This window comes from Ipomoea triloba, chromosome 1 (genome assembly GCF_003576645.1).
Source record: "Ipomoea triloba cultivar NCNSP0323 chromosome 1, ASM357664v1".
In the NCBI taxonomy this organism is placed as follows: Eukaryota; Viridiplantae; Streptophyta; class Magnoliopsida; order Solanales; family Convolvulaceae; genus Ipomoea; species Ipomoea triloba.
Genome location: NC_044916.1, coordinates 27,876,313 through 27,886,674, shown reverse-complemented (window position 1 = coordinate 27,886,674; position 10,362 = coordinate 27,876,313). Strand labels below are relative to the sequence as shown.

The 10,362-nt window shown below is 34.0% G+C and overlaps 2 protein-coding genes across 2 annotated transcripts; one reads left to right on the top strand and one right to left on the bottom strand.

The window, feature by feature from the left end:
- Window positions 1–6,935: 6,935 nt before the first annotated feature.
- On the top strand, window positions 6,936–8,711 carry LOC116025602 (scopoletin glucosyltransferase-like). Its single transcript, XM_031266891.1, has one exon. The coding sequence runs from the start codon at window positions 7,127–7,129 to the stop codon at window positions 8,567–8,569; it is 1,443 nt and encodes a 480-aa protein (XP_031122751.1). The 5' UTR covers window positions 6,936–7,126; the 3' UTR covers window positions 8,570–8,711.
- Window positions 8,712–9,571: 860 nt separating this feature from the next.
- On the bottom strand, window positions 9,572–10,362 carry LOC116025606. Its single transcript, XM_031266904.1, has 2 exons — window positions 9,939–10,362; window positions 9,572–9,797 (listed from the first exon to the last, which is right to left on the bottom strand). The coding sequence occupies exons 1-2, from the start codon at window positions 10,312–10,314 to the stop codon at window positions 9,703–9,705; spliced, it is 471 nt and encodes a 156-aa protein (XP_031122764.1). The 5' UTR covers window positions 10,315–10,362; the 3' UTR covers window positions 9,572–9,702.

The following is a 10,362-nucleotide window of genomic DNA, read 5'->3' as shown; positions in this document are numbered from 1 at the left end:
GCTGCAAATATATATATATATATATATATATATATATATATATATATATATATATATATATATATATATATATATATATATATATAGCCAACCGTCTTGATGCTGGCAAATTATACCATGTACCGTCGTCTACCTTGCATTGTAAATCATGGTCAAAAAATAATTTTTAAATTATGTATGTAATGACGCATTCTGTACCTACAGTTGACAATTTATGTACCTGTAATTATCATATTATTATGTGTCAACAATTTATTTGTTTACATGTACAAAAATTGTTAATTGTAGATACAGAATGAGTTAACTAAAGATACATAATTTTTGTATCAAGATTCACAATGCAATATAAACTCTGATCCAGGTATAACAATTGCTTAATGCCATACTCAATGTTCCACATATCGAGTAATATGTGTACGTGATTGATCAAAGATTTAAGACCGACATTTGGTTCTTAATTTACACCATTACACAAACTTCTACTTGTATTAAATATATACTAACAATTACCTTGTACGCATAACGCATCACACAATTAAATGAATATTTAACCCAAAAAATATAAAATTAATTTTAAAAAAGAAAGGGGTTAATCATGTGACATGCGATCAAACACTTGTACAATAATGTGAGAAGAAAATCATATGAAAATGCTAGTTGTATATTGAGAAACAAGATTAGTATGATAAGAATCTTGATGTATATAATTAAACCTTGTACAATAATGTGAGTAGAAAATCATATGAAAATGCTAGTTGTATATTGAGAAACATGATTAATATGATAAGAATATTGATGTATATATTTAAACCATGTACAATAATGTGAGAAAGAAATCATATAAGAATGCTAGTTCTAAATTGAGAAACATGATTAATATGATAAGAACCTTGATGTATATATTTAAACCTTGTACAATAATGTGAGAAGAAAATATTTTGAGAATGCTACCTTGTACAATAATGTGAGAAGAAAATATTTTGAGAATGCTAGTTCTAACAATAATGTGAGAAGAAAATATTTTGAGAATGCTAGTTCTAATTTCTAAATTGAGAAACATGATTAATATGATAAGAACCTTGATGTATATATTTAAACCTTGTACAATAATGTGAGAAGAAAATATTTTGAGAATGCTACCTTGTACAATAATGTGAGAAGAAAATATTTTGAGAATGCTAGTTCTAACAATAATGTGAGAAGAAAATATTTTGAGAATGCTAGTTCTAAATTGAGAAACATGATTACTATGATAAGAACCTTGATGTATATATTTAAACCTTGTACAATAATGTGAGAAGAAAATCTTAGGAGAATGCTAGTTCTATATTGAGAAACATATTTAGTCCCTACTCCCTACTGTTATGATTGATGTTTAGATTTAATTCTTCAATTACTTGGAGGTAAATTTAATATTTCAATTATTATTAAAATTTCATATATAGTTCCTTGAAAACTAAATTTACCGCTAATATTTCACTTTAATAATAACTAAAGATGCATCACAAATATTTGAGAAACTAAATCTACGCAACAATCATAACTGAAGAATTAAGTCTACATATTGATTACAACCGAGGGATTATAAGTGTCAATTTTATTTTTTATTCTTATAATGAATTAATCTGGTTAGAAATATAAAAATAGAAAAGGGAAGGCCATTGCTTGTGGGGTGATTTTGTAGTTATAATGTTGGAGAAACAGAAACTATTGGCTGCAACTCTGCAAGCCTGCAAGGCCAAAATTATGACACAGAATCGTACCATTTTATAGTTTTCGAAAAGACACCTATCAGGACGCTGTTTTCTGCAAACAGATTTAAAAAATATCTTACAGTTGTATGAGCTTAATATACTCACTTTGTGTTTGGGCCACCGTAATTGGGCCTTTCTATAAACAATTGAGCCTAGTTTACATGGGCTCATTACTCACTACCCTTACAATAAGAGTTAATACCCAATATAGTTCTCGACTATAGTGATTTTACTCAATTTAGTTCTAAGTGACTTTTTGTGCTTAATTAAGTCAGACTTTAATGGTTTTACTTAGTTTAGTCCTAAATTAACAATTCAATTTGTGCACTATCAAAATGAAGGTTAACATTGTAATTTCTCATTCATCATCCTTTTTGTCAGATCCTTTCTTTTCTTTATTTTCCCTAATTTTCCCTCCATCTTCTTCATGCCAGTAATTTCCCCAAATCCCCTCCATTGGAAGCTGTAGAAATCCTAAAGTGTTCCCAACCCAACCAGTGTTGACCGTTTGGCAAGATTATCAATGGGGGATGCGAGACGATAAACTGGAATCAAACTTACACCAAAATACGATACAGTACAATAAAACTATACTTGAATTGATTCTTTGTCAGAGATTCTCCTTCTTTTCGCGGCCGAGCCTCTATCACCGATCAACGAAAACTACTAAGAGGACGAAGAAGGCCGGTATTGTCGGAAAATATGGTACCCGCTATGGTGCTAGTCTCCGTAAACAGAGAAAAAAGATAGAGGTAAGCCAACATAGCAAGTACTTCTGCGAGTTTTGTGGGAAGTATGAGGTGAAGAGAAAGGCCGTAGGAATATATATGAGGTCAAAGCGGGCGGGGCATATATCTTGAATACTTGTATTATTCCCCTGGCCTTGGATAATAATAAAACTTGGATTATTCCCCATTGTCCTTCACTCCTTCATACAACCAACTTTTATTCTCCAGGCCATTTGCTTTGAGATCATGAGATGAGATATATGTTGTAGATAATATAAAATAATAAATTGTATAATTAAAAGATGTAATTCTGTATTTTTTTACTTAATAATACTAATCATACTTATTATTCATTATTTATTTATTATGAAATCAATTCTTTTTTTGTTCGGTAACTCCAATATATATCAACTACAGGGGATGAAGAACAAAGTGATACAGATGATGACGAAGAGAGAGGGAAATTACTTGGATGAAGAAGAGGATGGGAAATTACTTGGATGAAGAAGAATGGAAAATTAGGGAAAATAAAGAAGAAGAAAGGATCTGACAAAAATGGATGATGAATTAAAAATTACAATGTTAACCCTCCTTTTAACAGCATACTAACTGAATTGTTAATTTATGATTAAATTAAGTAAAACCATTAAAGTCGATGACTTAATTAAGCACAAAAAGTCACTTAGGACTAAATTGAGCGAAACCACTATAGTCGAGGACTATATTGAGTATTAACTCCTTACAATAACAACCTGTATTTGTAATACATATTGACAAACTATGATTGCATATAGAGTCGATTTATCCAGATCTTTGATAAATGATAATGTTGAGAATAATATTATCAATACATGTCACTCAGTAGGCAACTAGTTTGAGCTTATTGTCAGTCTTGATTAATTTTATTTTTTTTTTCTTTTTCTTTTCATTCTCATCTTCTCTTTTCTAATCACCATTGTAAAATCTTTTCAAATACCCACGAGAAACTCCTTATTGTCAGTCTTGATTACAAAGAAAAATTGTATTTGGGCACGCTCCTTAGCTCCCTTACAACAATTAGATGTCAAAAACTCCATGCGCCAATTCATCATACGCCGACCAAACTGCCCCACAACCCATATGATGCACATTATTGCAAGCTGGTAGTGTACTAACATGGCCACACTTGGCAACTTTATGACGGTTCCTATAATTGCTTCTCACCAATTGCCCAACTCTTACGTCGTACTCCCTTTAAAGAGCACTTAATTGATGATTTGATGTAGTTTTTTTTTTTTTTCGCTTCTTTTTTTCTTTCAAATTTTACCCAAATGGTCCTGCACTCCTGCCACATAATTTATTCTCAATTGTCAGTTTGTCACGCAAATGGTCTAATTTTTTTTTATATACATATAAGTTTTTCAACTTACGATATATTAATTTTAAATTTTTATCCCTGTCAAGAGCCAACAGAAGAGATAAATTGCGAATAGTCTAAGTAGTTTCTAAATCAGTCCTTATTCCGTATCGTTGACTCTGCGCACAACAGATCAAGTTGTTATGTCATGGACCCGGTTCACCTTGCAAGATGGGCTTGGATCCAAAATGCTTTCTTCCTTCCTTGTCGTTTGTCTTCAGAATTATTTTTCTCTATATTCATAATTTTTATTCTATATTCACAATTTTAGAACTTTATAATCACAATTTATAATTAAATATTCACAATTTTATATCTTAATATACAAAATTACAAAACTCAATATTCAGAATTGCATAACTCTATATTCACAATTTTTGAACTCTATATTAACAATTACAAAACTCTATATTCACAATTTTTGAACTCTATATTGACAAAAAAAAAAAAAAGAAATAATATATCATCATTGGCTAAGGAAACAGTGCCACTAACCGCACCGTTATTCTATATGCGCGTTTTAGACCTAGGTCTACCTTGCAAGATAAACCTAGGTCCATAGCATAATTCCATCTCTACACATTTGCCAACTTGGGGAGCATAATCTCTAATGTAAGGAGCCTAATAGCCCAAACTCTAGGTTGGAGAGTCCTAGCTTCAAGATGTTATTAGTGGGAGTCAACTGCCACCGTAAATTATATTGTGGACCATAGTCCAAAATGGTGTTGTTTCTTTATATACACTATAGTTTCACTAAAGCACAATTACAGTATCATTTTGATATAACTATAGTTTCATTAGACAATATACACTCAAATATATGAAACGTTCATTCAGTTTCATTTTATATACATTCTAGTTTCATTTCAACACAACTATAGTTTCATTTCAATTCAACTACAGTTTCATTTGATAATCTAAAAACAAATGTGAGGCAGTTTCATTTTAGATAAACTATAATTTCATTTATGGAGCTCCGTTAAAATGTGACGGCAGCCGTTTCTTTATTTAAAGAAACGATATCGTTTTTAGACCATGGTCCACAAAACTTTATGGACCATATTCTACAATATAACAACCGAACCCCCTACCCTACCATTGTAATTTTTATGTAATGTATTTTTATTACGAAATATATTTTGTTAAATACTTTGTTATATTTACTTATTATGTAAAACGTATCGTATGATCAGTTATAATTCATAAATAATTAATGATAATAACAAATTTAATTTTAACCAATCTCACATTAAATAATAAATCAACTTCTTCAAACAAATGTCAATGACCTTGTGGTCTAGTGGCACCTGGTGTTTCAAATGAGAGTGTGTTCGAGCCTTCAGTAGGTTGAGACAGTAGCTATGAACAGATACTACATTGTAACAGAATCAGTAGTATTCAAAAAAAAAAAAAAAAAACTTCTTCAAACAAATCATAATCTTTTAAAAATAACTTTCACACTAACATACTAACAGTTCCTTTAAAAAAGAAAATTATAATCTAACAGTTCCTTTAAAAAAGAAAATTATAATCTAAGTTGTTGATCACGTAACACTTCAATTTCTAAGAAACTCTATTAAAACCATCCAAAACTAAGAAAAACATAAAAGTAATAAGACAAAAAATAATGCCAATACAAAATATTACACTTACACATCTCATAAACGTATTACACGCTACGCTCAAAAAAAAAAAAAAAAAAAAAAAAAAAAAAAAAAAAAAAAAAAAAAAAAAAAAAAAAAAAAAAAAAAAAAAAAAAAAAAAAAAAAAAAAAAAAAAAAAAAAAAAAAAAAAAAAAAAAAAAAAAAAAAAAAAAAGGTACTACACGCTTGTGCGTGCTCCATATTGACATAATTTTATTTTTCTTTTACTTTCTAATAGAATATAGACGTGATTAAAATTTTAGTTATAATAGTACAATCATCATCTTGCTTTAAGGATATGCCATCGAAATCAAACAAAGAAACGTGTCACGGGTTTAGACTTTAGAGCATCAGGTGGCACATTGCGTGCCTTCTTTCCCTTGGCTAGTTAACTAACTCAACTAAAGTCCAACTATATTCAATGTAGCTTAGCTTGCTTTCGGTATCTCCATGCCTAATTGCCTATACTTTATATGGAAGCAACATTAACTACCGGTGCTTTGTTTTTTCTACTTTTTCTTTCTTTTTTTTTTTTTAACAAAAAATTAATACTACTGACTCTATTACAATGTAGTATCTGTTTATACATACTTTCTTAACCCAACTTAAACATAAAGAGTTAATATTCTTACTGGAATTCAAACTTATTATCTCCCATCTAAGAGAGCTACAGTTATATCGCTTGACCACATGATCTTTAGCTTAATTACCGGTGCTATGTTTCGTCAATTATATTGTTTGACTCTACCAACTATATTACTATCATATCTCTAATATTGTTCATATTCACTAGTCTTTAAATAAAATGACAGTAAAAGATTTTAAATGTAAGGTTCAAATTTATTTATATCATTAAAGTTGTTAATCATATTGTACGTATAGAAGTACAAAAATCACATAAAATGTAGAGTGAAAAATAAAAGTACATTAGATTTTTTTGATCTTACAGTCCTAATTGGTAACACAATATTTCAAATTTGATTCATAGTAAAATTAATTTATTGACCTTCTTCATTTTTGTTAGCTAAAGTTCACAAGGCAGGATTATTAAAACGTTTTACTATATTTTCATTTTTTTTTTTTGGAAATATTACTATATTTTCATCTAGAAAAGTGATATATGCCAATATTCTTGTAGTCAGGTGACACAAAATGACTTTTTTATATGAAAGATCATGAATCTGAGTTCTACTGGAGCAATATTTTTTTATTTATTTTTACTTCAGTACTTATTATTATTTTTTTAATGAATAAGTAGAAGTATAAAAATTTGAGTACTTTTAGTAGTACTCTTTCATGTATATTATTCATTTATTGGTGTCATCAGTGACATCAAATCGGTAGCTTCTCCGGAGAGAAGAATCTCCACTTTTCCAGTAAAAAGCATTCTCGTACTGATTCTTAAGGCGCGTAGCCTTCCCTTCCCATCCCATGGTTCTAGAAAACCCCACACGTTTAAATAGTACGTGATGCACTAAAAAAGCATTCTCGTACTGATTCTTATCTGTTGTGGATCAACAAGAGATCAGAGCATCGGAATTTTTCCGCCATTGATTGAGAGAAACAGAGTTCCAAGCTTTCAACTTTTGTGTTTAGAGTTGTGCAATGGATCAGGTTCATATTTTCTTCTTTCCTATGATGGCTCATGGGCATATGATCCCCACTTTAGACATGGCGAAGCTGTTTGTATACCGCGGCGCTAGAGCCACGGTGATCACCACCCCTCTCAACGTCCCCTACCTCACCAAAGCCATCCAAAAAATCAACCATCTGGGCATCGAGATCGCCGTCCGGGCGATCACGTTCCCGGCGGCGGAGGCCGGGCTGCCGGACGGGTGCGAGAGGATGGACCAGCTAAGCTCCGACGATTTAGTCCCCAAATTCTTCAAAGCCACCGCCCTGCTTCAAGAGCCGCTGGAGAATCTCCTGCAAGAGTGCCGCCCCAACGCCCTCGTCGCCGACATGTTCTTCCCGTGGGCCACGGACGCTGCCGCGAAATTCGGGATCCCCAGATTGGTGTTCCACGGAATAGGGTACTTCGCCCTCTGCGCCACGGAGAACGTGCGGGCCTACAAACCGCACAAGAATGTTTCCTCGGACTTGGAGCCTTTCCTCGTCCCGGGTCTCCCGCACGAAATCTATCTCACGAGATCCCAGTTGTCCCTCCACGATCGCGAGGATTCTGAGACGTATATGACGAAATTGCTTCGAGAAGTCAAGGAATCGGAGTCCAGAAGCTATGGAGTGATCGTGAATAGCGTGTACGAGCTAGAGCCCGAGTATGCCGAGTACTATACCAAAGTATTAGGGAAAAGAGCGTGGCACATTGGCCCTCTTCTCCTCTGCAACACAAAAATCGAAGAGAAAGCCCGAAGAGAAAAACGAACAACATTATCACCGCCATCTAGCGAAGAACGACACGAGATCTTGAAATGGCTCGACACCAAGAAACCCAGCTCGGTAATCTACGTATGTTTCGGAAGCATGTCCCACTTCATTCCCTCCCAACTCCACGAAATCGCGGTCGGCCTAGAGGCATCAGGGCAGCAGTTCATCTGGGTGGTACGTAAGGACGACAAAGACCAAGAAAACGAGGAATGGCTGCCGGAAGGGTACGAGGAGAGGGTACGAGGGAAAGGCATGATCGTCCGAGGGTGGGCCCCGCAAGTGCTGATTCTCGACCACGAAGCCACGGGAGCGTTCGTGACCCACTGCGGGTGGAACTCGACTCTGGAAGGAATATGCGCCGGGGTGCCAATGGTGACGTGGCCGATGTTCGCGGAGCAATTCTATAACGAGAAACTGCTGACTACAGTTTTGAAGGTGGGGGTTGAGGTTGGGGCGAAGCAGTGGAGCAGAGTGACGGCGGATGTGAAGGGGGAAGCGGTGGCGCAGGCGGTGGTGAGAGTGATGGTGGGTGAGGAAGCGGAGGGGTTTAGGAGTCGAGCGAGAAGCCTCAAGGAGAAAGCACTGAACGCCATTGAGCCAGGCGGGTCGTCTTACTCTGCTCTAAACGCCCTGTTGAAGGAGTTGAGCACAGCAAAATAGACAGCTACAATATCTGTCTTTGTTTGTCTAGTGTTGAAGTATTCTACAAAACCTTGTACTCGGGGATGTATCTTTGTTTTAATTATTCTAGTGTTTGGAAATTATTAAGCATATGCATCTATCAAGCAACTGCTTTTTCATTTGTTTATTGTTCTTTTAAAGATTTCATCGTACAAAGCATGATACCTTAAAACATTATAAAATTATTAATTTATTATATATGTTGGCCCATTGAAACAATATGGAAGAAAATACAGAGGTACAGGAATAAGGAATATTTACGAAGACTAATTAATATTAAAATATTGATTCTTTAATTCGGGATTTTGATTTTTGTCTCCCTCCTTCAAATTTTGAAATATTTAGTTAATTAAAAGTAAATAGTAGTTAATTATTGAAAAAAATATTTGACAATAAAATAATTGACAAAATTTTTTACTACCTCCGTCTCAAAATGGTAAAAAATATTTGACAATAAAATAATTGACAAAATTTTTTACTACCTCCGTCCCAAAATAGTTGTCTGATTCGTTTAACGAGACTTGACTGATTTATATATTTAGAAACTACATTAAAAGTACTATTAACACAAAAAAATAAAATTTAAAAATAATAAAAAATTACTAAAGAAAATAAGCAAAGAAATAATAATTGATTTGACCAATGAGTAGTAAATTGGACAGGTAAAATGGGACAGAGGAAATATTTGATAAATAGTGACAATGTAGATTTAAATAAATATAAATATTTATTATGTACTCCATCAATTTTAATTCTTGATGTGCAAGAATCATTTTTATTTTGTGGGTTTAGAAAAAAATTATTTACATCTAAAATTTGTGATAGAGTAAAAGTTAGGAGTATAAATTCATTTTTTTAAATATTTTTTTAAAAAATGCATATAGCAGCAAGCTTACTAAGTTGTGCTAAAAAAAAATAAAGAAAAATTTTAACATGTCACGAGATTTTGCTTCAAAAATCTTTTAAAGTAGAGAAGAGCTCTGGGGAAAAAAGTAATGCTACTCTTTTTCAATTGAATCCAAGTCAAAATAATGGGAATTACTATTATATGAAAATTTACAATTTTTGTTTCCAAAAACAAAATATTTTACTCCGTCCAAAATTGGTTGTGATCACAAAATTGGTGAATTTTGTCGCACCGAACAGGCCACCATCCGCGCCCAGTATCTCAATCTCGTCTTCATCATCTCCGGCTCATCACTTATATCTTTTTAACAAATTATAAATAATTAGAATAACATCAAAATAAATATAATTAGCATCACGAGGAATAAGCTCTATGGTTTAATTTCATAAAAATAAACAAATAAACGACTGAATTTGCAAAATTTATGCGTTAAAATATCACCTAGATCGGAAATCGGACCGGGCAGGGTATTTCCTGCCAACGACGTAGTATCGGAATCCGTTGATGCCAAAGTCGTCGACGACGAAGACCGCGACAAGCTGCCGCCGCCGTAGTGCCTATGAACAGCGCAATAGAGCTCCAGAGCCGGAAAAGTCCGAGCGAGTTTCGGATCCAAACGGGGCGAATCGGGGTCGAAGCCGAACCCTAATTCGATGCAGGCGCGGAGCTCATCCAAGTCGTCGTCGGTCACGCTCTTGCTCCGCTCCCGTCGATCACCGCTATTCCCCTTCCGCCTGAGCCAAGCCTCCTCCCGGTGCGAGTCGGGGGACCACGATTTGTGCTTGAGCAGCGGCGGCGGAGCTCTGGATTCCGACATGGCGCACCAATAGAGCGCCGCTGATTAGGGCTCGCGTAAGTGGTGGTT

Excerpts from the sequence above, each read along its gene's own strand:
- LOC116025602 (XM_031266891.1), top strand. The coding sequence starts at position 7,127 with ATGGATCAGGTTCATATTTTCTTCTTTCCTATGATGGCTCATGGGCAT.
- LOC116025606 (XM_031266904.1), bottom strand. The coding sequence starts at position 10,314 with ATGTCGGAATCCAGAGCTCCGCCGCCGCTGCTCAAGCACAAATCGTGG. Across the intron at positions 9,798-9,938 it reads CGGTCCGATTTCCGATCTAG|ATATAAGTGATGAGCCGGAG; the intron begins GTGATATTTTAA and ends TTTGTTAAAAAG.